The sequence below is a fragment of the Neomonachus schauinslandi genome, chromosome 15 (genome assembly GCF_002201575.2).
Source record: "Neomonachus schauinslandi chromosome 15, ASM220157v2, whole genome shotgun sequence".
Classification (NCBI taxonomy): domain Eukaryota; kingdom Metazoa; phylum Chordata; class Mammalia; order Carnivora; family Phocidae; genus Neomonachus; species Neomonachus schauinslandi.
In genome coordinates this window covers 39,519,020-39,545,821 of record NC_058417.1, presented here as the reverse complement: position 1 = coordinate 39,545,821, position 26,802 = coordinate 39,519,020, and the positions used below count along the sequence as shown (strand labels likewise).

The window sequence follows — 26,802 nt, the reverse complement described above, 5'->3', positions numbered from 1 at the left end:
CCCATGTGCTACAACCAATGCATGTGACAAGCCCATTGGGCCTTGTGTCTCCAATCCTTGTGCAACCCATGTGTTACAATATCTATTATCTATTATCTATTGCAATATCTATTATCACAATGACACACTTGTGTAACATGTTATGCTTGAACAATTACTTATCTAAATATGATTTCTTTTTTTTTAAAGATTTTATTTATTTATTTGAGAGAGAGAGAGAGAATGAGAGACAGAGAGCACGAGAGGGAAGAGGGTCAGAGGGAGAAGCAGACTCCCTGCTGAGCGGGGAGCCCGATGCGGGACTCGATCCCGGGACTCCAGGATCATGACCTGAGCTGAAGGCAGTCGCTTAACCAACTGAGCCACCCAGGCGCCCCTAAATATGATTTCAAAATAATCACATGAAAGTAATGGATGATGGAGCTGATAGGCAGGTTATAAAGCTGTTGGGAAAAAATCTTCCTCGTCACTCTTTTGGTCTTTGGAGATGCAGTCAGGGTCCCTTGTTAACTTCCTAATAAACTCTTATTCTGGCACAAACATGATCATTGTCCTTCTTCATTAATTCCCAAATTGGGTGTCCTGTATCAATAAAAAATAAGTGGTGTTCTTCCATCAGATGAAGGGGTCATGTGACTTCCTTCAAAGGGAAAGTCTCCACCAGACATCACCCCCTGTTGATGTGGATTTCTTGTGTGGGGAGAAGTTGGTGGCAGAAGAAAGGGCAAATCCACATGACAGGATCTACAAAACATTTTCTGTCTAGCTCTTTGGAGGGAACATACGAAAGAACCACAGAATGGGACCTCATCAGGAGCAAGTGAATCTTGAGAGTAAGGCCATACCTCTCAGCAACATGAAAATACTGTACCCTAGCACGAACTGGAAAAAGTAGCCAACAACTATCTTCCTCAACTTCTATCTTTGTATATTGGAGAGGTTTTCTTTATCACCATCCAAATCAAGTAATGATGATGTTTGTGCCTACAAATTTCATAATAACTATTAAAATATGCAAAAATACATTGTTCTCAGGTCCAGACTATCAAATCACTATATTATAAATGATCAAACCATGTCAGAAAAGACTTACTTTCTTTTTTTTTCTTTTTTCTTTTTTTATTCTTATGTTAATCCCCATACATTACATCATTAGTTTTAGATGTAGTGTTCCATGATTCATTGTTTGTGCATAACACCCAGTGCTCCATGCAGAATGTGCCCTCCTCAATACCCACCACCAGGCTAACCCATCCTCCCACCCCCCTCCCCCCCAGAACCCTCAGTTTGTTTTTCCAAGTCCATCGTCTCTCATGGTTCGTCTACCCCTCCGATTTCCCCTGCTTCATTCTTCCCCTCCTGCTACCTTCTTCTTCTTTTTTTTTCTTAACATATATTGCATTATTTGTTTCAGAGGTACAGATCTGAGATTCAACAGTCTTGCACACTTCACAGCGCTCACCACAGCACATACCCTCCCCAGTGTCTATCATCCAGTCACCCCATCCCTCCCACCCCACCCCCCACTCCAGCAGCCCTCAGCTTGTTTCCTGTGATTAAGAATTCCTCCTATCAGTGAGATCATATGATACATGTCGTTCTCTGTTTGACTTATTTCGCTCAACATAATACCCTCCAGTTCCATCCACGTCGTTGCAAATGGCAAGATCCCATTCCTTTTGATGGCTGCATAATATTCCATTGTATATATATACCACATCTTCTTTATCCATTCATCTGTCGATGGACATCTTGGCTCTTTCCACAGTTTGGCTATTGTGGACATTGCTGCTATAAACATCGGGGTGCATGTACCCTTTCGGATCCCTACTTTTGTAAGAAAAGACTTATTTTCAATCACATTCCTCTCACCAAAGTGTTATTAATGTTGGTATTACCTTTCATATCATTTAATCATGATATTTTTGGGAGGGCAAGTATTTATGCCTATTTAATAATAACAGCAAATATAATTGAAAAAGTTTTATAGATTACTTATTCCTAAAAATTTTTATTAGTAGCATAGAGTGTATGTTTTATAACACACATAATATTTTACAGTTGTGGTATATATACATATTACAAAATGCATAACAATAGTGCATAAAGATAAGTAAACACATTGCAGGTGTGTGCTCAACATTTCTTCTGATAGGAGTATAAGATGAAATATTGCAAAACCCCGCAAATTAGTGAGCCCTGAACCTCCCAAACTACTTGCACTCTGCACAGACTGAGATATGTCCTTTCAACCTGACGTAAGGTTGTAGGTGGAAATTCTTTGGAATGCCTCATATGTGATTGAAGGGTTGGGAATAAGACCATTTTGTTTCCATCAAAAAGACCCTTCCTTTTCACAGTGAGGGAACAGCATGATATTTACACATGCACATTTTTTTTTTGACATATAAATTCACCTGAGATATTTACACTGTGTGGAATTGGGTGTCTGAAGCACTGAGTGGAGAACACGGTCCCCTCTCCCAAGGTTGTTCTGGGCTGTCAGGACAGAGCAAGTGCCTACAAGTCACCCCATTGGAGTCCTGGATTCACAGAGAACCTCTGCCCTGCTCACCTGGGCCTCATTCTTCCCCCTAATTGTCTCCTGTCCCTACAGAGGCTGTCTGGGTCCCGGACAAATGTTTTGTCCTTAGTAAGAGTGCAAGGAGTCTGAGAGACATGGAAAGGCTGGGACTTCACTTAAGCTCAGCACCGCCTGCTTGGAAGGAGGACTGCTGCTCATGTGACCCTCCTGGCCTCAGGTTTCTCCTGTCCTTTGTGACAAGGAGAAATCAGTAATGGTTCCTAGTCTATGCTGTACTCAAATCTGACTCTGCTGCTTACCAGCTCTGGCCCTTGGGCAAGTCCCTCCCCTTCTCCAAGCTTCATGCCTCCTCACAGGGCTCCCAGATGCAATTTAGAAAATGCAAACTCTTAGAGCAAGTGGAAAACCATCTGCAAGGTGCTATGTAGAGGCAAATGGTTATTCTTTGACACATCCAACTCCATTGGTTTGGACTGTTGATCAGTGGCCACAATATTCACTTGAAGAAAGTGACTCTGGAACCAGAGTCTGTGGGTTGGATCCCAGCTCTACTCTTCAAGAGCGATGTCCTTGTAAATAACATAAATACCATGCTCCCCTGTTTCCTCATCTTCAGTAGGATGACAATAATAGTGTGTTTTCACAGGATGACTGGGAGGATGAATTGAGTAAATAACACAGAAGCACACAAGAGTGTGCCCAGCAGAAGTAATCAGGGCTGTTAGGAGTCACGGAGTGGCTACCCTCTGGGTGCACACAGGAGAGGAGATCTTGGGCAGTGCTAGAAGGGAGCAGGAGGGATGCTTCTGGATCCCAAGCAGAAACTGTTTGCACACTGTATGGAAATGTAGGAGGTGGAGATTCATTGTGCTGGATGCTGAAGACACTTGCATTTTTTGTTTGTGTGTCTTGATTCCAAGGCAGATGTTTTTAAAAAGTGTGCCTGGGTATTAGAAAAATTCTTGGGAGAAAAAAAAAAAAAGAAAAATTCTTGGGAGGTCTTCAGACCTTCAAAAGCTATGCAAGTGGTGGAGTCCAAGTCTATATCTCTGAGAAGAAAAGGGAAATCCAGCTAATATCTGGGGTAAAATTGAAGAGAAAATTGCACTAAGGTAATATAAATCTATTTTATATACATGTATACACACACCATGTACATACATATTATATATTATACAATTACATATTAATATACATTACATTTGATATATTTAATATAATTAGATATATAACAAATGATATAATAATTAATCTATTATATATTTAGACACACACACACAATATGTAGGTAGAAAACAGGAAAGCACAGCAGAAGGTGGAGGATTTAGTGGCCATGAAGAGTGGCAGGGTCTGCTAGGCTGGATGGGGGCAGGGGCCTTGGATTCACCTTCCTCTTTCTTTTTTTTTTTTTATTTTTTATTTTTATTTTTATAGATTTTATTTATTTATTTGAGATAGAGAGAATGAGATACAGAGAGCATGAGAGGGAGGAGGGTCAGAGGGAGAAGCAGACTCCCTGCCGAGCAGGGAGCCCGATGCGGGACTCGATCCCGGGACTCCAGGACCATGACCTGAGCCGAAGGCAGTAGCTTAACCAACTGAGCCACCCAGGCGCCCCACCTTCCTCTTTCTGTCCCCTCCTCCACACTCCAGAACCCTGGGACTGCTCCTTAGCCCTGTGACGTGGGCTGGAGCTCTATGCCAAGTTGTGCCTGAGGTGTCAGTGGCCTTCAGATGGTGGAGGACCGTGGCTGATTTATTCTGTATTTCAGTGAGCTCTGGAGCTTTGGTTCCATCCGTTATTTTTTGGGGGGGGGAGGGGCAGAGGGAGAGAGAATCTCAAGCAGGTTCCATGCCCAGCGTGGAGCCCAATGTGGTGCTTGATCTCACGACCCTGAGATCATGACCTGAGCTGAAACCAAGAGTCAGAAACTTAACTGACTGAACCACCAGGTGCCCCCCACAACCCACCAAATCCGTTTTTATTTGTATGCAGTTGGGAATCATCTTTTCGTCATATGATCGTATTCAGTGGTGTCCACACTTACCAATATTAAAAAAGAACACAAACAACAACCAAGTGAGGGAACTCAAGGCCCAGCCCATAAAAGAGACTGACTCTTGTTTTCCTTTTCTGATTCCCACTTTACCAAATCAGTGGTTGGAATGGAGAGATACAAGGAACAAGAACTCCTGTAGAGACTCGAACACCAACCTATGAAAAACAAGGCAAGAGGTTGAATGGGAATAGGACTTTTATCTCAAACTCACAGACCATGTACTTACGTGTGGCAGCAAGTTCCAGGGGAAAATACCAAAAGCCTTGATTCAGGGTGTGGATACCTGAGGCTACCTGAGGATACCTGAGGAGACAGGGCCTCAACACTTGCTGAGTCTCCTTCCCAGCCCGGGGTCTCTAGGCCAGCATCTCCCCTGTGTTAGGGCTGACTTGCAGAGTAGAGCCACGTCTCTGAAAGGCTCTGGTCACAGGGTCCTCGTCCCCAGGAAGCAGACTCCTACAGACCAGAGAATAGACATTCCCACAGATCTGAGAGTCTGTGCCCCTTTTCAGTAGAGGACCCCAGTCTTTATTAGACTTTGCCAGAGAAGAGTCAGTAGACAATAGTTTTATTAACTACTAACTTTAAAAATGATTAACATGGTTACAATACAGATCTCAATTAAAGTAATGTAGAAAGTCACATTATCATTAATAATGAGTGCTGCTTGCTTAGAATAAGAAGAGAAATAAATGGGTCTGGAACTCTCTCTTTTTTTTTATAGTTTTTTTTTTTTTTTAATTGTCTTTCAGCAGCAACATAGAGGCAGGGAAAGAAAAAGAGGGAGAGCTCTTACTAAGAATTCCAGTCAACTCTGGGCTCTCTCGGGTTTAGGATTGCTTTCTCCTCCCATTGGGCCCCAGTCCTTCATTGCTGAGGTCAACAGTTCCAGAGCCAGGCCAGGAAACAGTGATCCCATAGCAAGGAAACAAGGGCATCAGAACCCAGGGACTGCCACCTAACCCTGCTCTGCCCTCAGTGTGAAGTAAGCAATGATGGGGCTGGGCAGTGGGTCTCACCTGCTAATGACAGTGTGACCTGCTGCATGACAGTTACAGTAGAAGAATTATAGGTTGTTTTGGAGGCAGAATCTTTGGGTCCTTATTTTGGACAAGCTGTCAACTTCTCCAACTTCCAGACTTTCCCTGAGAGAAGGCCTGGGCCACCAACCTCATGGGGTTGTGATGGTCTCTGTGTATGGAAGCACTTTGTAAATGCCACACGTAGGCCTTAGTATTATTACCATTGACACTTTGACCTTGAATACTGATTCCTGAGCTCTTAGAGTCTAATTTTGAGATTTTCTGTTCCCAGTGGAATATCCCACTCAGCCTCTTACAAGGTCCTTTTGTTCCTGCCTTTGGTGGATGTAACCCAGGCTCCTGTTTTCCCAGCTTGGGGAGCTCCACCAAAAGCTCTGTTGGGTAGTACAGGACCAGCTTTCTGTTCTGGAAAGGGGATTAATCTCTTCCATTATTCTGGGTACCCCTCTTCCTCGCTGACCCATGGAATTCCAGGCCCCAGTATAGCATGGGGTTGACTTGAGAGGAGGAACCACAGGGAATGGAGTGTGAGAGGAGGCCTTGGGGGAGCAATGAAAGGGACGTGGACCTGCATGGCCATTCCATCCCCTTCTCCTCCTGGATGCACGTTGCAACCCTCATCTTTTCCAGCCCCTGTGCAAGCTCCTTTTAGAGGGTAGCTTTATGTGGGTGTCTCTAAGGAGAAAAAGGAGTGCTGAATCAGTCACAGAAGGAATTATCAAGAGGCCCAAGAAGCATCCTGAAAACACCCGGGGGCACTTTGGTGGTTGAGTGTGAAATAACATTTAAAGCTGGGGCTTGTGGGTGACAGTTACAGTCAAATGCTTTGTTTTGTTCTGTTTTGCTTCAAAGAAGAATCACTGATATCTATCAATTGCTCACATTCCTCATCAAAACAGGAAAATCAGGCAAGAAGTGCCAAGAGTTTCAAGAATTGTTAAAACTGTAAGAAGATATGATCATGATGTGGCATGTCTCTTGTTATTGCAAAACTTGTGCTGACACCCTTACGCGGGCAGGTTGGCTGTGGCCTGGCCAGGCCCTTAGCTGAGCCCACAGCAGGTGTGCAGGCTAGTGTTCTCTCTCTCACTTTTTCATGTACAGGGACAAGCACAGGTCAGGAATTTAAGGAAGACCAGGGAAAATTTACAGCCTCTGGGTCAAAGACAGATTTATAAGAAATTAAAACATGTGCTCAGCATGGCAGGGAAATGTGGGTGTCTGCATGACGTGACTCATGTGGCAGCACAAAAGAAGTTCGTGGTGGCCCTGACGAGCTAAAGCTTGGAGATTGACACACTGGAGTGTGTGTGTGTGTGTGTGTGTTTAAGATTTTAAAAATGGTTACAAGATGAAAAGAGAAAGAATATAAAGCAAGCCCCAGAAAAATCTTGGATTTGAAAAGGAGTGCTCTAGTTTTCAATCTGAATTGTAACCTCTACTTGAATCTTAGCCCTCAGTGTGTTATGTGGCCTGTCTGAGCCTCAGTTTCTTAATCTGTAAATGGGGAGAATAATGACCACTTTGTAGCTTTCAAATAAGGATGGAATGATGGGGCACCTGGGTGGCTCAGTCGGTTAAGCATCTGCCTTTGGCTCAGGTCATGATTCCAGGGTCCTGGGATGGAGCCCCATATTGGGCTTCCTGCTCCGTGGGAAGCCTACTTCTCCCTCTCCCTCTATCCCCCAGCTCATGCTCTCTCTCTCTCTCTCTCTCACTTTCTCTCTATCTCAAATAAATAAATAAAATCTTTAAAAAAAGGATGGAATGAGATTATGTTGGTAAAGGTGCTTGACTCAATGGCCAATACATAGTAAGTGCTCAGTAAACGTCGTTTCTATTCACATCCTTAAGGACCCTGAGGAATCATATCCTTGTGCTCTGACTCCCTTTCCTACTGACCAGGACAGGGGCTCCACATCCTTGAGATTCAAAGGTTTTGCCAGTTCAAGTCCTTTGGCACCCAGGTTAGGTACCTGGTTTCAAGTTCCCTCAAATTGAGGGCTGGATGTGGGCTAGAGGACTCCGAAAGCTGGCTGGATGACTCCGAAAGCTGGCTGGATGTGGGCAAGAGGCCAAGGAATCTGAGCTTGAGGCCTGAGAATCAGAGTTAAATGAATTCAGGTGTGTGCGTGTGCATATGCATGTGTGCGTGGCATGTGTCGCATTAGGAGGAAGGCAAATAGTCGAGCCTAGTAAGCTAGTGGCATTTTTGCAGGTGATAGCAATCAGAATTTTCAACAGGAAGATAAAAGTGCCTTTGGTGAATTAGAGAAAGGCCCCCTTCTGGCTGGACACATTCCACAGGTGCCTGGTTTGGCAAGCGGCCCAGACGCTGCTCTTTAGCTTCTAGGGGACCCCACCACTGGCGTTCCTTTGCCTGTCACCACTGCACGTGGCAGCCTTGGGACAACCACGCAGCCTGCTCAGAGCCTGCCCCCCGGACTCCATCCAGGTCACTGTCCCTACTCGATTGATCCTCAAGCCAGGTAGTTTAAATAACATTGAAGATTTTTCACATTTCTTAACTGATCTTCATGTGGCTTTTATGGCAGACACTTAGGAAGCACGTGATCTATTATGTCCTCCCAGGTGTTTTTTTTTTTTTTAAAGATTTTATTTATTTATTCATGAGAGACAGAGAGAGAGAGAGAGAGAGAGAGAGAGAGAGAGAGGCAGAGGGAGAAGCAGGCTCCCAAGGATCAGGGAGCCTGATGTGGGACTCGATCCCAGGACCCTGGGATCATGACCTGAGCCGAAGGCAGACGCTTAACCATCTGAGCCACCCAGGTGCCCCCTCCTCCCAGGTGTTTTCAGGATGCTTCTTGGGCTTCTTGATAATTCCTTCTGTGAGTGATTCAGCACTCCTTTGTCTCCTCAGCGCCACCCACATAAAGCTACCCTCTAAAAGGAACTTGTGCAGGGGCTGGAAGAGATAGGGGGTTATAATGTGCAATGAACAATAATTGCCTGCCTGAAATTAATAACCCATTTAGGGCAGATGAAGGAATGAAGCACAGAGAGGTTGCTTGAGGAATGCCACACAGCAAAAAATACTTTTCACTCATTGGGAGGAGAAGCCTCTGGGTGACTATGAGACCAGGAAGCAGGTAGGCACGTAATTGGCAGTTTCTAATGAGAAGGGAGTAATTCCCCTTTCTCTTAACTCTAGCATGCTGTGCTTTGAAGGCAGTGTGTCGTCTCTACATTAACAACCACGACACTCACAGGATTGGACAGGACGTTCGCTGCGAAAGAGTGTTGGTGACAAGAACAGGGGCATAGAGTGCAACTTTTGAATTAAGCCCAGCCTGAAACAGAAATTAAGAGCTCAAGTGTTTCAACCACACACAGGTGGAATTCATGCCAAGCGCTGCCCATTTCTGTTTTGGAAGTGCTTAAGAGGAGACTCCAAAGGTGACCGTCATGCCCATGTCACAGGATTGCCCAGTAACCAAGCCAAGATTTGAAAGCTTTGATCTTACCTCTGCGGCTCTTCTCGCTACAGAGGGGCTGGGTACCTCTTGCTTAGACGTAAAGCTGGTCAAAGGAGACAAAATGAGGTATACATTCTAGAAAGTTTGGGACATTCATTGAGAATCAGGGTGTGTTTAAAGAATCTTTTTTTCGGGGCGCCTGGGTGGCTCAGTCGTTAAGCGTCTGCCTTCGGCTCAGGTCATGATCCCAGCGTTCTGGGATCGAGCCCCGCATCGGGCTCCCTGCTCCACGGGAAGCCTGCTTCTCCCACTCCCCCTGCTTGTGTTCCCTCTCTTGCTGTGTCTCTCTCTGTCAAATAAATAAATAAAATCTTTTAAAAAAAAAAAAGAATCTTTTTTTTCTTTCTTTCTCTCGTCAAGCTGTGACTAACAATAAATGAAGACCTGGTGAAAAAGTGAATCTCTTGGTTGAACCAACCGTTCTTTTTTTTTTTTTTTAAAGATTTTATTTATTTATTTGAGAGAGAGAGAATGAGAGAGAGAGCACATGAGAGGGGGGAGGGTCAGAGGGAGAAGCAGACTCCGAGCAGGGAGCCCGATGCGGACTCGATCCCGGGACTCCAGGATCATGACCTGAGCGGAAGGCAGTCGCTTAACCAACTGAGCCACCCAGGTGCCCGAACCAACCAGTTCTTTCAGATTCATACCAATCACGTATCCAATTAAATAAGAGGATTAAAAAATACTAGTTAATGTTTACTCCTATATTTAAAAATATCTTGGACTTGTATAGGCATTTATAAAAGCACAAAACGTTAACAGGATGTACTTATGAAATTCATGATTGTGTTTGTGTCTGGGAAGAAGAGATTGGAACGTGCATGGCTATAAAAGTGAAAGTTCTCTATGTAATTTTTCATGTTATATTTACTTGATTTTTTAAAAAAGATTTTATTTATTTGAGAGAGAGTGAGTGAGAGAGAGAGAGCGCGCATGAGTCAGGGGAGGGGCAGAGGGAAAAGCAGACTCCTCGCTTAGCAGGGAGCCTGATGCGGGGCTCGATCCCCGGACCCTGGGATCATGACCTGAGCCGAAGGTGGACGCTTAACTGACAGAGCCACCCAGGGTGCCCCAATATTTACTTGATTTTTAAACACACAGCAAATATGAAAAAAATTTTAACTGCTACACATCCTGAGTAGAGAAGCATGGGTTTTATAATATAGTTTCTCTGTTGTTTTTAATGCTCGGGTTTTTTTTTGTTTGTTTGTTTGTTTTGTTTTGTTTTGTTTTTTTAAAGGATTTTGTTGCTATCAAAATATAAAGCAAAACACAAAAGAACTGGCTGGAAAAGTGAGCTAATCTCTTCATTTCAGCCAATGATGGCTGTGGTAATCCTGGGTATTAGACCTTGGAGTCTTACTCTCGGTGTTGCTTACTTGATGGAAACATCTGGTGCTAAGGATAGGCTGAGGAACCAGGAGGATATTCATCCTTGTGTTTGATCCTGGCCACCTACAGCCACAAAATGATGGGATGACATTGTCTAGCTCCTTGCAATAAGGTAGTTGTGTAAAGGTATTTGTGATTTTCATACCTCCTACAATAAGGGGAAGGGGGATAAGTGAATCAAAGGCCTTTTATAAAAGATCTAACTGCTTTAGCTTTACCTGCAGTATCTGAGGTGTTTAATTTAGTACCTCATGGTTCACTGACGTCAGGGAAGTGTGAAGACCAGAAAAGATGGTCCGTGTTGAATGTACACTCTTCTCCGTGGGTGTTCTCCTGGAAGCACTGCATGAGATTTATACATAATGAGTATTTCCCTCTCTATGATGGACTGGGAAGCACCATATCCAAACACAAATATGGAAATGCTCTCAACCAAAAAAGCATCAATAAGGTAAGTGTATGGTTACCAAGAGGGACCACCTGTGGGTATATAAGTTTCTCTAAGTTATCTGATCTTATGGATTCATTGCCTCAGGAAACTTTCCTGCTCAGAATGGAGTTTCCTTTTTCAAATGCAAATCCTTGATTTTAATTAAGAATATCTTCCAGTGGCATCCTTTGTCAGAAATTTTACAATAAAAGTAGAAAGAAAAGTGGGAGTTGTGAAGTATTGATGGTTAATTGCATGTGTCAACTTGACTGGGCTACAGGATGCCCAGATAGCTGGTAAAAAATTTTTTTGGGTGTGTCTGTGAGGTTGTTTCTGGAAGAGATTAACATCTGAATCAGTAGACTGAGTAAAGATTACCCTCACCAATGTGAGTAGGAATGATTCAATCAGTTGAGGGTCTGATGAGAACAGAAAGGCAGAGGAAGGGTGAATTTGCTCTTTTTGTTTGACCTGGATATCCATCCTCTCCTGCCCTTGGAGACAGGTGCTCATGGTTCTCAGACCTTTTGACTCAGACTGGATCATACTATCAGCTTTCTTGCTTCTCTGGCTTGCAGATGGCGGATGGTGGGACTTCCCAGCCTCCATAATCATGTTAGTCAATTTCTATAATAAATCTCTTCTTACAGTCTATATCTATATTTATCTACATATATCCTATTATTTCTGTTTCTCTGGAGAACCCTGATTATACATAGAGGAAGAGTTCCAAGATGGCAGGTAATGGAGTTTGGGGTGGCATGTATGCTCCAAATATAAAATATAGGCCTGGGAAGATTTTCCTGGAAATAGGAGACAAGTGTGCATTCAACATGGACCATCTTTTCTGGTATTCACACTTCCCTGACTTCAGTGAAGCCAGAGGTATTGCATTAAATTTGCCTTCATGGCCAGCAGAAAGGGCTTATCCTCCTTTCTTCAACTAATTCCCCTAGGTTCTTGCTAATGGGTAATGAGAGAGAGAGAGAGAGAGGGAGAGAGGCAAGGCAAGAAATACACTGAGCATGAAAGGTATGGTTCAGTTAAAGGGTTATTAACAAACCTGAGGAAACGGCTGATGCCAGACACCTCTTGGTTTTGTTGTTGGGGAGAAAGGGGAGGAAAGAGGCAGAGGACAATGACTGTAGGCCATGAGCATCCCACAGGCTGGGAAAGGATTACCCAGAAAAAGAGAAAGACTGTATGAAAAGAAGACTGTGCAATGATATCTTATTCCCATGCTCTTTTTACAACATGTCTGTGTTAGTCCTTCCATTGACATAGACCCTCTCCTCGAACCTGGGCGAGTCTGTGACTGCAGAGAAAGTGACACTACGTGGCTTCTGAGGATAGATCACAAAAGGCAATGCAGCTTTCACCTATTCTCCTGGGCTGCCCTGAGGAAGCCCAAGTAGGCTTTGAGTCTTCCAGATGGTGCTCTAGACATCACAGAGCAGAGACAAGCCATCCTACTGTGCCTTTTCAGAACTCCTGGCCCACAGAATCCACGAGCGTAATAAAATGCTTTAATCACATATAAAATGATTTATATCACTATATTTGGGTTGTCTGTTATGCAGCAGTAGCGACTGAAACAAAGACTTTCTCTGGTTTGTCTTCACTTGCAGTGGGAGCCAAAAGAAAGCATCAAATGGTTGCATTTTGACTTTTCAGGATCCATGAAACTCTAAGGGGGTTTAAACAGGGCTGACTTTCTTTTGTCAGCTATATTTCCAAAGATCACACCTGTAGCAATTTTCTGTGGTTCCTTCCGGAAAGCCTGACATAGAGGAAGGGCGATGGGCTCCAGAAGCCTGTACTGATCTGGGTTTAAATCCAAGCTCTGCATCTTCTAGTTAAAGTAATTGATCTCCATTAGCCTTGGTTTTCTCATGTACAAAATAAAAGGGTCATGATGCTTATTGTATATAGTTATCTCGAGCATCAACCAGAAAACTCATATAAAGTACCTAGTGTAGTGCCTGGCACAATGGCAGAGGCTGCTAATGTGCCCCCTTTGCCAAGAGGTGGCTAATCGAACAAATGATTTAAAATCAATGCCATATAAATATAATAAGCTTCTCACATCAAATCAAGTTTTTGTTGAGTTGCTTTCTGGTGAAGCCAGAATCTGCTGGTCTTGTCTGCACAAGAAGCACCAGAAGCTGCATGTGCAATGTCACCCAATGAACACTAGAGGCCGCCAAAACAGAAACCAAAGTTCTCATGACTCCTGCATGTTGCACCTCCCCATCCTGTTCTTTCTTGCACACTAAGCCTACATTTAATAGGCACTCAAGTGCCCCAATGAGGAAAATCAGGTCGTTTTCGTAAGCAGCATCTGCCACACACCAAAATAAATTCCTGATGGATAACAGCAGTAAGTGTAAAAAAATGCAACTATAAAAACTAAAAAAAAAAAAAAAAGTTAATAGGTGTCTCGTTTGGGAGTGGTGAAGAAGTTTCGAAGCACAAAAGCAGCAGAAAGGAAAATGCAAGTAGGTGTGCCTATGTAAGAAGAAAATTATGTGCATAAAAAAGCCATAGACATAACTAAAAGATGATCCCCTGGAACAAATTTTGCAGTGACTGTGAGAAAGGAAAGTTAATATACTTAGCATAAACTCCTATAACTAAGGTAAGAAAGATGAGTAGCTGCATAAAAAAATCGGCATTACATATAATTCCCAGAAGAAGAAAAAGAGGCCTACAGAATAAATGTGCTAAGAAGGAAGTCAATACAAATAAATACTACAGGAGATTCCATGACTGGACTACCAATCACACCAAATTTCTTGACAAAGAGATTTAAGAAAGAATACTAATTGGTATTGGTGAAGGCACCTGTGAAATGGGTGCATATGGGAATATTTTTTTTTGAATTTTTTTCAATATTTATTTATAGCCTGAAAATTATTAACATGCTGAAGATCCAGTAATTGTATTTCTAGGGATTTACTTTAGGGAGATAATCGGAAAGATGCATAAAGATTCACATCAAAGAAGCTCGGCTCAGTGTTTTGCTTTTAGTATTGGAAAATTCGAAACACTTAGATATCCAGCAATACGGAAGGTTTACAACAACTTGAAAATATAATTTCTCTCAGATTTTCATTATATTTAATAATCAAAATCTTCCTGAGTGTTTTCTCAGGTGAAGCACAATATTTGGTGTACAAATCAATTTATACAGTATGATTTCAATTTTGCAAAAATAGGTGTCAGGATGAAACCCTAGAGTATCCAGTGGTCTTATCTTTATTCTGAAGTTTCTTTCACAGCTATTCTTTTCTCACAACTTGGGCATCAGTGGGTGTTTCTATAGTCACTGCCCCCCAGGGTAGGGTTATTACTGTAGAAATGCAGAGAGAATGAGCCAAGTCAATGCTTAGTATATGCAACTCAAAATAGACTTCTATGCCAGAGGACAGTGGGTGGTCAGACAAAGGGAGCCTTGGGCCTCCTGGAGGGAGGATGGAAGGATGTAGAATTTGTGGAGAACAGGGACAAAAATATCTCAGCTGGTGCCAGCAGAAGGAGGTTGGTGGTCGAGAATAAGAGAGAACCATGTGCTTTTCAGTGGATGCTCACTGGGAAACTCAGATGTCACTTCCACCAGATGAAGGATGGGGAGGGAGAAATCCTGAATGATTTCTGAGTTTATACAGAACTGACTTTTCTTCCCCCACAAGCTGGAATGAAGGTTGGAAATAGGCATAAGCAGTCTTAGAGAAAAATAGATATGTATTTTTAACATTCCTTGGAACATAGACTTAGAAATTTGTACTTGATATATATATGCTTATATGTACATATGTGTATGTATAGCTGCAATATTTATATGCAAATCTTTAGAAAAAGTGCTAAGAAGGGAAATGAGAATATTAGCAGAATATCTTTGTTGTGGGGTTATAGATGATTTTTATTTTCTTGCTTTTAATTTTTTGTATTTTCCAGAAATTCCACAATAAGCAGGTATGAAATTTATAATGTAAACATTATCTTTATTATTACTATTACTTAACTACAGCATCAAAGGCTAATGACAATCTGTGAAAAATATTTATAAATCATAATATAGACCAAGCTTTTATTTTCTATTTCACAAAGCATTCTTATCAATCAAAGTAAAAAGACCAACAACCCAACAGAAAAATGGACAATGGATATAAAAAGACAATTTAGAGAAGAGGGAACATAAATAGAATTTAAGCATATGAAACATTGCTTAATTTCATTCACAATAATAGAAATGCAATTTAAAATGATTGTCAGATCCTATCTTTCTTCTATCAGATTGGCAAGGTCACAAACTTTGACTACACATTGTGTTGGTGAAGTTTGAGGAGACAGGTCCTCTCACACATTGCTGATGGGAGTGTAAGTCTTACAGCCTTTGTAAAGGGTGACTTGGCAATATCCGTCAAAATTACAAATGAAAAAACTCAATGACCCTGCAATTTCTCTTCCAACAGTTTATGGGAGGGATGTAGCAAGATATGTGTAAGTACACAGTTACATAATAGCAAAATATTTAAAATTAAAAGTTCATAATAGCAAGATATTGGAAATATTAGAAACAAATGTCTTTCCTGTTGAATCACAGATCTGTACCTCTGAAACAAATAATGCAATATATGTTAAGAAAAAAAAAAAAGAGGGACACCTGGATGGCTCAGTTGGTTAAGCGACTGCCTTCGGCTCAGGTCATGATCCTGCAGTCCCAGGATCGAGTCCCGCATCGGGCTCCCTGCTCAGCAGGGAGTCTGCTTCTCCCTCTGACCTTCCGCCCTCTCATGTGCTCTCTGTCTCTCTCATTCTCTCTCTCAAATAAATAAATAAAATCTTTAAAAAAAAAGAAGAAGAAGAAGAAGATAGCAGGAGGGGAAGAATGAAGGGGGGAAATCAGAGGGGGAGAAGAACCGTGAGAGACGATGGACTTGGAAAAACAAACTGAGGGTTCTAGAGGGGAGGGGGGTGGGAGAATGGGTTAGCCTGGTGATGGGTATTAAGGAGGGCACGTTCTTCTGGTAAGCGCTGTGAATTGTGCAAGACTGTTGAATCTCAGATCTGTACCTCTGAAACAAATAATGCAATATATGTTAAGAAAAAAAAAAGAAGAAGAAGAAGGTAGCGGGAGGGGAAGAATGAAGCGGGGGAAATCGGAGGGGTAGACGAACCATGAGAGATGATGGACTCTGAAAAACAAACAGGGTTCTAGAGGGGAGGGGGGTGGGAGGATGGGTTAGCCTGGTGGTGGGTATTGAGGAGGACACATTCTGCATGGAGCACTGGGTGTTATGCACAAACAATGAATCATGGAACACTTCATCTAAAACTAATGATGTAATGTATGGGGATTAACATAAGAATAAAAAAATAAATAAATTAAAAATAAAGAGGGCACGTTCTGCATGGAGCACTGGGTATTATGCACAAACAATGAATCATGGAACACTACATCAAAAACTAATGATGTAATGTATGGTGATTAACACAACAATAAAAAATTAAAAAAAAAAGAAACAAATGTCTTTCAATAGAGAATTGGTTAATTAGAGTATCAATACAATACACCACTATGAAGAACTTTTTAATGTACTGATATGGAATGAGCTCTGAGATACCTCATTAAGAGAAAAAAGAGTTAAAACCAGTGTGTATATTATGCTATTACACCTGCTATCATATGAAATGAACAAAAATATATCTATACATGTATGTTCTTCTTGTATATAAATAATAGCGAATGTTTATCAAACGACACGGCCAATACACTGTTCTAAGTGCTTTATATAACTCATTTAATCTTGAGAACAGCCTATGAGGTTAGCACTATTATTATCATAATTACCATTTTATACACGAGGAAATTCAGGTGCAGAGGGGTGAAGTGAGACTGGGAGCAGAGGGGAGGGTGGATGAGAGGCGAGAAAACAGACTGGTAGACACAGAAAGAGGAGAGACTTTGCAAAGCACACCTCTCGGTGCCTTTCTCATGTGAATGCATCACCTATCATTACAAAGAATGAGGGGCGCCTGGGGCCTCAGTCAGTTAAGTGTCTGACTCTTGTTTAGCTCAGGTCATGATCTCAGGGTCGTGAGATGGAGCCCCGTGTTGGGCTCCATGCTCAGCGGGGTGGAAGTCTGCTTGAGATTCTCTCTACCTCTCCCTCTGCCCCTCCCCCCGCACTCTCTCTTTCTTTCTCTCTAAAATAAATAAATAAATCTTAAGAAAAAAAAGGATGAAAAGGATGTGTCTGTCATGGATATCACTGTATTATACTTACCCAGAGGTATCCATCTGTGGATGTGGAGTGATGGAAGCAACAAGGGACCAGGAAACAGAACATCTGGACTGTGAATCTACTCTATCATTAATGTGTCCTCTCTGGGCCTTGGTATCAACTTCTGCAGAAAAAAAGGGCTTGGGGGTGATGGTCATGGTGGCATTAAATTATATCAGTGTTTCCTAATCTATTTGAGAATTTGAGTCATCATCTGGGAAACTTTAAAATACATGGTTTCTCAAGCTCCCATGAACACATATTCTGATTTAACAGGACTGGGGTACAGGTTGGGGGGTTCTGCATTTTTCAAAAGCCCCTGCCTTAGACAATTCTGATGCAAAATCAAGGTTAGAGACCCTGGACCACATGGTCTCTTTCTCCCATTTCTATCTTTTTAAAAAAAATTTTTTTATTGTTATGTTAATCTCCATACATTACATCATTAGTTTTTGATGTAGTGTTCCATAATTCATTGTTTGTGCACAACACCCAGTGCTCCATGCAGAACGTGCCCTCTTTAATATCCATCACCAGGCTAACCCATCCTCCCACCCCCCTCCCCTCTAGAACCCTGTTTGTTTTTCAGAGTCCATCGTCTCTCATGGTTCGTCTCCCCCCTTCATTCTTCCCCTCCTATCTTCTTTTTTTTTTCTTACCATATATTGCATTATTTGTTTCAGAGGTACAGATCTGTGATTCAACAGTCTTGCACAATTCACAGTGCTCACCAGAGCACATACCCTCCCCAGTGTCTATCACCCAGCCACCCCATCCCTCCCACCCCACCCCCCACTCCAGCAACCTTCAGTTTGTTTCCTGAGATTAAGAATTCCTCATATCAGTGAGGTCATATGATACATGTCTTTCTCTGATTATTTCGCTCAGCATAACACCCTCCAGTTCCATCCATGTCATTGCAAATGGCAAGATCTCATTCCTTTTGATGGCTGCATAATATTCCATTGTATATATATATACCACATCTTCTTTATCCATTCATCTGTTGATGGACATCTTGGCTCTTTCCACAATTTGGCTATTGTGGACATTGCTGCTATAAACATCGGGGTGCACATACCCCTTCGGATCCCTACATTTGTATCTTTGGGGTAAATACCCTGTAGTGCACTTGCTGGATCATATGGTAGCTCTATCTTCAAATTTTTGAGGAACCTCCATACTGTTTTCCAGAGTGGCTGCACCAGCTTGCATTCCCACCAACAGTGTAGGAGGGTTCCCCTTTCTCTGCATCCCCGCCAACATCTGTCATTTCCTGACTTGTTAATTTTAGCCATTCTGACTGGTGTGAGGTGGTATCTCATTGGGGTTTTGATTTGGATTTCCCTGATGCCGAGCGATATTGAGCACTTTTTCATGTATCTGTTGGCCATCTGGATGTCTTCTTTGGAAAAATGTCTGCTCATGTCTTCTGCCCATTTCTTGATTGGATCATTTGTTCTTTGGTGTTGAGTTTGATAAGTTCTTTATAGATTTTGGATACTAGCCCTTTATCTGATATGTCATTTGCAAGTATCTTCTCCCATTCTGTCAGTTGTCTTTTGGTTTTGTTGACTGTTTCTTTTGCTGTGCAAAAGCTTTTTATCCTGATGAATCTTTCTCCCATTTCTAAATTTCCGCATCCCATGAAGTACTGAGCATCCTATTGGATCCAAGCAACCCATCATCTGCCCCCACCCTTCCCAGTCTATCCAGCCCATTTTAGAGGCTGCCTTACCTCCAGGCCCAACTAAAAAGAAAATACAAATTAAAACAGAAGGGCTGTGTCTCCTGATTCGGGTCTCCACTCCCACTGCCACCTTCTATCGCCACCTCCCACTCCAGCCCCTTCTCCGGGTACTGCCTTCCAAAAGCCAAGCCCTAGTCTCCAGGGTTGCCATTACCATTCCAAGAGTATGACAAGGTACCAAACCCAACACGGGGATAGGAATTTTGACCCGTCTCAGAATTTACACATGGACCTGAATCCTCTGTGGATTCTTGTCTCTTTCCAAAAGCATTTTTTCCCCCTGGGATGGTACTCTGGGTGTCTCCTATCCTAATCCCTCATTCTGCCAGATGGTCTATAAAGTTGGAGCTCTTAAAAAAAAAGTGCACAACATTCCCATTTTCATGTGATGTTTTGAATATTCAGTTATCTTTCTTCCTTCCTTTCTCTCCTCTTCCCCTCCTTCCCCACCACCCCCCACCATCTCCTTCCATCGGAGAAAGGGTTCCGAACACTGCTGTTCCCACCCACTTAGAGAGGAGTGTGAGTGTTCAGTTCACCAGGAGGTCCAGGGAGAACGTGGCTCCCACCTCTTGCAGTTTTATGATGAGTCTCTCTCCTTTTCACAAGGCAGTTATTAATCATGACTGATGCTCACTGACCAAGCCCAAACAATCGTGCGGCACACTCCACATACCACACACAGTCACAAATGTTTGCCTTGCTCACGTGGGCTGGCATGAGGATGCCATTGCCACCTGGGAGGAGCCGCAGGAGGCACGGGACATCCAGCTTTTACCATTCTGATTTTCAGGATGAGCATTCGTGATGAAAGGGGTGGGCTGCCCACTTGCCGCCAGAGGAGATGTGCAAGGGCAGCACCCATTCCAGAGCCAGAGCCCATGGCTCTCTCCAACCTGGGCTAATGATGGCTGGCCCGTGTTTGGCCATGATGACAGGTCTTTTCCAAGATGTATTTTTACCCTCTGGACAAACAGCAGTTGGGCCGAGTGGGGCTTTTTTATGAGTTGAGGTACTCAGAGCTGGAAAATAAACAGGCAGCTAATGAAACGTTCTTATGGAAACTGGCATAAATAATAACAAAGGAAACATCCTGTCCCCTGTGCCAACACCCTCCGCGGAGGGGCTATAAAAGCTGTTGGCCACTGGCCACCGTCAGACGTGGGGGAACTCCGGCCGCGCTGCTCACCTGCCACCTGACCCGCCGGGACCATGGGGTGCTGCCCAGGGGACTGCTTCACCTGCTGCCCTCAAGACCAAGACTGCTGTGAAGTGTGCTGCTGCCAGCCCGCCTGCTGCGGCTGCTGCGGCCCCTGCTGCGGCTCCTGCTGCGGCTCCTGCTGCGGCTGCGGGGGCTCCAGCTGCGGGGGCTCCGGCTGCGGAGGCTGCGGGAGCGGCTGCTGCGGCTCCGGCTGCGGGGGCTGCGGGAGCGGCTGCTGCGGCTCCGGCTGCTGCGGCTCGTCGGGGTGCTGCGGCCCCATCTGCTGCCAGCCTACGCCTGTTTGCGAGACAAAGTGAAGCCCTCTGCCCCCTCCGCGGAGGTGGCCCAAGCAAAGCGTCCACCTGCTGCAGATGGAGAGACTCCTTGTCTCCAGGACCTTCCTGGCTCCCAAGACAGCGTCCTGCCTCCGTGTTATTTGTAGGCGAGGGCTTGTTCTCCAACACCTGCCCTGGGGTTTCAAGGCCCTGAGAATAAGAGCCAGATGCTGGTGAGAAATGGAAACTGGGTCCCGTCCAGAGTGATCCCTGAAGCTCACAGGGTGAATCCCCATGGCTTTATTTTCATGGACTTAAATGTCTTGTCACTGTGAGGCATCCTCTTAACTCAAGGTGGCTTTGGGACTGACCCTCCTCCTCAGCTTTCTGCTGCTTTTGAGTGCAAAAATTTCTCTTTGTTAACTTCTTAATAAATTCGAGCTTGCTGGCATAACCAAATTAGTTCTCCCGCCTCTTCCTTAGCTCCCTCTTGGCACCGGGCTGGGAAAATTTACTCTGGCGTCCACAACTGGGTTTTTGAAATGTGGTTTGTGGACCAGAATCCCCTTGCATCAGAAACGTCTGGGAGCTAGTTAAAATGGAGATTCTGGAGCCCTCCCTGACACAGGCAGAGTTAGAATCCACAGGGGTGTGGCCTGGCAATCTGTGTTTTGAATGAGAACCCCAGATGTAGACTAAAGCTTCCATGTGCTGCATGAGATTCACTTGGGGAGGTTTTAAAAATACAGATTCGTAGGCTTCACCATTAGAGATCTTATCCAGTAGCTCCAGGCTGGCAGCCTTGGGACCTGCATTTTTAAAATGCAGTAAATAGTAAATGCTGATGCTGGCCAAGGTTTAATCTTGAGCATGGGGCATGGTTTCCTTCAGCAGTATAGCTCCCCTAGAATGGTTCTGCAGGAGGGCTCCAGGTTTGGTCAGAACTTTTTGGCAAAGTCGGGAAGAGGCTTTGGTAAAACAAGCTTGATTTGGAATGGAAGAGATTCATGTGGCAGAACTTTGTGAACACAGTGCCTGTGGATGTTCTGGGAATTCCAGTTCTTTCTTCTAGCCAAATGCTTTGTCAAAGTCTCCATCTTCTGGGTCAGGTTTTCTTGTCCTGAAACCAGCTGTATTTCTTCTGCTTGAGTCCCAGGGATGAAAGGGGTGAATGTCCATCTGCTAGGTGGGGCCTCAGCCAGGTGTGTGTGAGTCCGGCTGGAAGGCTAAAATTCAGAAGATAGTTGATTCAACTTTTTGCTGAACATGATCTTTTTATTTTATTTTTTTTATTTATTTATTTTTTTAAAAGATTTTATTTATTTATTTGAGACAGAGAGAATGAGATACAGAGAGCATGAGAGGGAGGAGGGTCAGAGGGAGAAGCAGACTCCCTGCCCAGCAGGGAGCCCGATGCGGGACTCGATCCCGGGACTCCAGGATCATGACCTGAGCGGAAGGCAGTCGCTTAACCAACTGAGCCACCCAGGCGCCCGTGCTGAACATGATCTTAAGCTACATGTGGAATACAATTTATTTTGCTCTTGCCTTGGGAGAACAATAGTTATTTTTTATTCCTGCAAAGCAATGTTTCATTCAACAAACAAGCAAAAATATATTTTTTGATTATAAACATGGCAATGATCTCTAAAAATATGAAAAAATACAGAAAAAAATGAAGAAGGAATAACAGCCACCTGGATTCTCAACTTCAACTTCAGCATTTATTACTGACATAGATGTTTCCAGACTCCTTTCTAAGCACATTTACAAATAAAACTAGGATTACACTATTTTTATGTTTTTGCCTTTAAAAAAATTGTTTTTTAAAATTTATTTTTATTTTTTATTTTTTTATTATTATGTTCAATTAGCCAGCATATAGTACATCATTAATTTTTGATGTAGTGTTCAACGATTCATTAGTTGCGTATAACACCCAGTGCTCATCACCACACGTGCCCTCCTTAATACCCATCACCCGGTTACCCTATCCTCCCACCCCCCTCCCTTTTGTAACCCTCAGTGTGGTTCCCGGAGTTCAGAGTCTCTCATGGTTTGTCTCCCTCTCTGATTTCTTCCCATTCAGTTTTCCCTCCCTTCCCCTGTGGTCCTCCATGCTATACCCCAAAGATACAGATGTAGTGAAAAGAAGGGGTACATGCACCCCAATGTTCATAGCAGCAATGTCCACAATAGCCAAACTGTGGAAGGAGCTGAGATGCCCTTCAACAGACAAATGAATAAAGAAGATGTGTTTCATATATACAATGGAATATTACTCAGCCATCAGAAAAGATGAATACCCACTATTTGCATTGACATGGATGGAACTGGAGGGGATTATGCAAAGTGAAAATTTGTTTTTTATAAACCAACTTCATTAAGGTATACTTCATATATAATAAAGTACATACAATTGTAATGTACAGTTTGATAAGATTTGACAATTGTATATACTTAAGTAACCACCACAGCAATCAAGATACAGAACTTGTCATCATCCCTCAAATTCTCTAGTGCCCCATTTGCAGGCAATCCTCCCCACCCCTGATCCCAGCCTCAGGCAACCATCAGTCTTTATGTCACTATAAATTTTGCCATTTCTAGAATCTCCTGTAAATGAAATCATGCAGTATGAACTCTTTTCCACTTAGAATAACATTATTTATATTCATCCTTTTTTCAGATATCAATAGTTCATTCCTTTTTGTTAAATAATATTACATTGTATGAATAAAGTACATGAAAAAATATTCATCTACTGATGGGAATTTGGGTTGTCTCCAGTTTTTGGCTATTATGAAGAAAGGTGCTATGAACATTTATGTATAAATTTTTGTGTGGATATATGTTTTCATTTATTTTGGATAAATACCTAGGTATTGGATTGCTGGATAAATAGTATGGGAATGTTTAACTTTATAAAAAACTACCCAACTGTTTTGCAACTGTTTTGCCATACCATTTTGTATTCCCACCAACAATGTCTGAAAGTTCCAGTTGCTTTGTGTCCTTGCTAACACTTGATATTGTCAGTCTTTTTATTTTTAGCTTTCCTAGCAGCTGCACAGTGGTAGCTCATTGTGTTTTCATTTCTTGGTTTCATTTAAAAGCCCAGCAGTATTAGTAGTGTCTTACTTGGGAGAGAATTCAAAATTTGAATCTGCCCTGGTTTAGTTTCAGACTCTACTATTTAGGTCATTTTTGCTCTTGTTGGAACTGGCCTCTTGAGAACTAGCTCTTTAATTCCCAGGACAAAACCACAGCCAGAGCATGCCGATGGGACAAAATTGGCAAGAGACCAACAGGTCTCTATCAAGTAGTTGTGATTCAGAGTAGCTGATTCTTGCATTGCTCATGGTCATGGTCTCCTGATGGGGGAGAGCAGGGTAGTGATTTCTTTGAATTACTGACAAAGAGATGCCCTTCTTAGTTGTCCACAAAGGTCCTCATTCATTCATCAATAAATATTAATTGTGAACTGCCTATGTATCAAACATTGCTCTGGGTGCTGGATATATATCAGTGAATACACAAAATCCTTGCCCTCATGGTGCTTATATAATGTTAAGGGAGATGAGAGCTATAAGAATAAAGTAGAGGGGTGCCTGGGTGGCTCAGTCGTTAAGCGTCTGCTTTCGGCTCAGGTCGATCCCAGGGTCCTGGGATTGAGCCCTTCATCGGGCTCCCTGCTTGGCGGGAAGCCTGCTTCTCCTTCTCCCACTCCCCCTGCTTGTGTTCTCTCTCTCGCTGTGTCTCTCTCTGTCAAATAAATAAACAAAATCTTTAAAAAAAAAAGAATAAAGTAGAAATAGGCTTGATTGTTAAAAGATCTGCTTATTCCATGTAGCAGGGAAGGATTCTTTGAGATGACATTCCAGCATAACAGATGATGCCGTGTTTAATTTATCAGCTGAGAGAGTTTATAAGGGACTTGTGGGAGGAAGGCCATCTCCATGTGAATTTCATTGCTGGCTTAGCTGCGGAAGAGAAAGTGCATGGAGAGGACCTAGAAAGGTGGGGATCAGGATTTTGGGGGCTCCTTCTCTGCTTTGCCCTCTGCAAAGTTGTCCAAAAGTCTTCTTTTCCAACTGTCTGAGAGCTACACCTCAAGGATGACACTTCTTTTTCCTAATCTTCCACTTTCAACCACTAGCCCTATTGATCCTGCCTCTTTACAACCTCTCATATTGCTCAGGCCCAAGGCACTGCCCAGTTCAGATTGTCACTATGAAGATTTTGAGTAATTGCCCCAGACTCCTAATGGTCTCCCTGGCTCCAGACTTGCCCTCCTTCTCCTATACCTTCACCACAGCCAGAGAGGTCTTTCCAAAAGGCAAACATGGTCAAGTTACTCCCCTGTTTAAAGCACTCAGGTGTCAGTGTAAAATCTAACTACTTATCATGGTCCACAAGGCCTTTTCATGATTGAGTACCCTTCTAGTCCCATTGCTGTTCCTTCCTGTCCCCTTGTACCTTTCATCCTGGATATGGAACCATTTACTGCTCCCCAAATGTATCATGCTTTTGAGAAGACGTCCCTGATTTCCTAAAAACCATGTTGGTGTTTCTCCTGGGTGCCTCCATAGGACCCTGGGCATCCATCTGTCATAGCACTTGTACGTATACTGTACCATAATTGCTTATGGATGTATCTGTTTCTCTCCTAAACTTGGACTCCGTGAGACAGGAATTGCAGCTAATTCTTTTTGTATCCCTTACACAGAACCCAGTGATGGCTGAATTGAATGGATCAATGAAAGAGAAATTGAGGGAATGCATAAATTAATGAAGAGAGAGATGATGAATGGATGGTACAATGGTTCAGCTTTTCTAAAGGAGAGCTTGCATTTGCATTGATGTTGAAAGCACATAGTGGAGGCAGGCCTTTACTGAGCAAGGATGTCAGGCCTTGGTGTTTAGAAACCTAGGGTACATTTCTCATCTCATGTCTGTCTCAAATAGTAGCATTGACATGCTTTGAGAAAGCATTTGTGTTCTTTGCTTCTGTTCACAATGTCTTTGCAAAAGATCTCTTGTCTTCCCTCTTTATCCTTTGGGTCTTGGAGGTGTCTTTCTTTTAAGAGCTATTAAAATCACCAAAATCAAGAGGGATTCTTGAGGGCCACTGAATGCTTGAGGTGTGAGTGGGTGGAAGGAACACAGGGAGGAGAAGCAGAGAGGCTAGGTCAAGTGCTTTCTAGGGACAGGTAGAGCCAGTGGTCTGGGGCGGGGCTGTTCATTGAACAGGATGGAGGACAACACAGTGGGCTGAGCCTATGACATGTGGGTTTGACAAAGTCTCTTAAGAAAGGTCAGACTAGACAGAATGGTGAGAAGGAAGGAGGGCAGCCCTAGATTAGGGGGCAAGCTAGGTGGGATCTTTAGCAAGTGACTTAAACTTTCTGATTCCAACCTTTTCTTTCTTCTTCTTTACCTATAATGGGGAGAGATGAATTCCTATCTCAGGGGATTGTTGATGGTTTTAAATAAGACCATTGCTGTAAAGTGCAGTCATTTAAAATCCAGCCCAGATAGCTCCTCTCCCACACAGCTCACCACTGCTCCCCTCTACTAATCCCTATATGTCTATTGTTGACTTTACCATAGCATTGCAATGAGTTTATTTGAATGTATGCCCACCAGAGAGTGAGATATGTGGGAATGGGTGAGTGGGTCCTATTCATGTAGGCACACCTGTGTCCCCCAGAGGACCTGGTACAGAGGATTAGAAGATGGATAAATTATAAGTTCTTTTCTTCTTCCCCTGCTCATGATGCTCAGAAACACAGATCATTCAGTTTGAAGGCAATGATGCTTATTCCAAGATGACCTGTTGCTCCAAGGATTCCAAATTTAGCAAGTCAATAAACAAACAGCTTCTTTATGGGTAGATAAACAACTTCCAGATCAACAAAGCTTGGCATAATAAGATGTTCCTCTGAAAACTGGCTCAAACAGTAATGAGGAAAAGATGCAGGGGCTCCAAACAGCACATGTCGATGAGGGGGTATAAAAGTGAGGGCCCCAGAGAGCTGCCCCAGTCAGGCAGCACCTCTCTCAGCACTCACAAGGGAGCAGAGGCACCTCCACCATGTCTAGAAACTGCTGTTCTTGGAAATGTCCGTCTGTGCCAGGCATCTCTCTCTGCTCCACTGAGGTGAGCTGTGGAGGGCCTGTCTGCTTGCCTAGTTCCTGCCAGAGCCAGACATGGCAGCTGGTGACTTGCGAAGGTACGTGTAGATCATCTAGCTGTGGCCCACAGTGCTGTCAGCCCTCCTGTTCTGTGAGCAGCTGTGCCCAACCTGTGGGCTGTGAA

At 43.2% G+C, this 26,802-nt stretch overlaps 3 protein-coding genes across 3 annotated transcripts in view; 2 read left to right on the top strand and 1 right to left on the bottom strand.

The window, feature by feature from the left end:
• LOC110573282 (keratin, type I cuticular Ha8-like) overlaps positions 1-136 on the top strand; it is a 13,082-nt gene extending 12,946 nt beyond the window's left edge. Inside the window, exon 8 of the mRNA XM_044921778.1 lies at positions 1-136. Coding sequence (XP_044777713.1) covers positions 1-136 — 136 coding nt within the window.
• Positions 1-26,802, bottom strand: part of LOC110573273 (signal transducer and activator of transcription 5B) — an 871,639-nt gene that overhangs the window by 717,403 nt on the left and 127,434 nt on the right. The gene's annotated exons all lie outside the window — the stretch shown is intronic.
• On the top strand, positions 20,176-20,750 carry LOC110573252 (keratin-associated protein 17-1). The gene has a single exon (XM_021681722.1). The coding sequence runs from the start codon at positions 20,217-20,219 to the stop codon at positions 20,520-20,522; it is 306 nt and encodes a 101-aa protein (XP_021537397.1). The 5' UTR covers positions 20,176-20,216; the 3' UTR covers positions 20,523-20,750.

What these genes read in the sequence shown, in the direction of transcription:
- LOC110573252 (XM_021681722.1), top strand. Translation starts at nt 20,217, where the DNA reads ATGGGGTGCTGCCCAGGGGACTGCTTCACCTGCTGCCCTCAAGACCAA.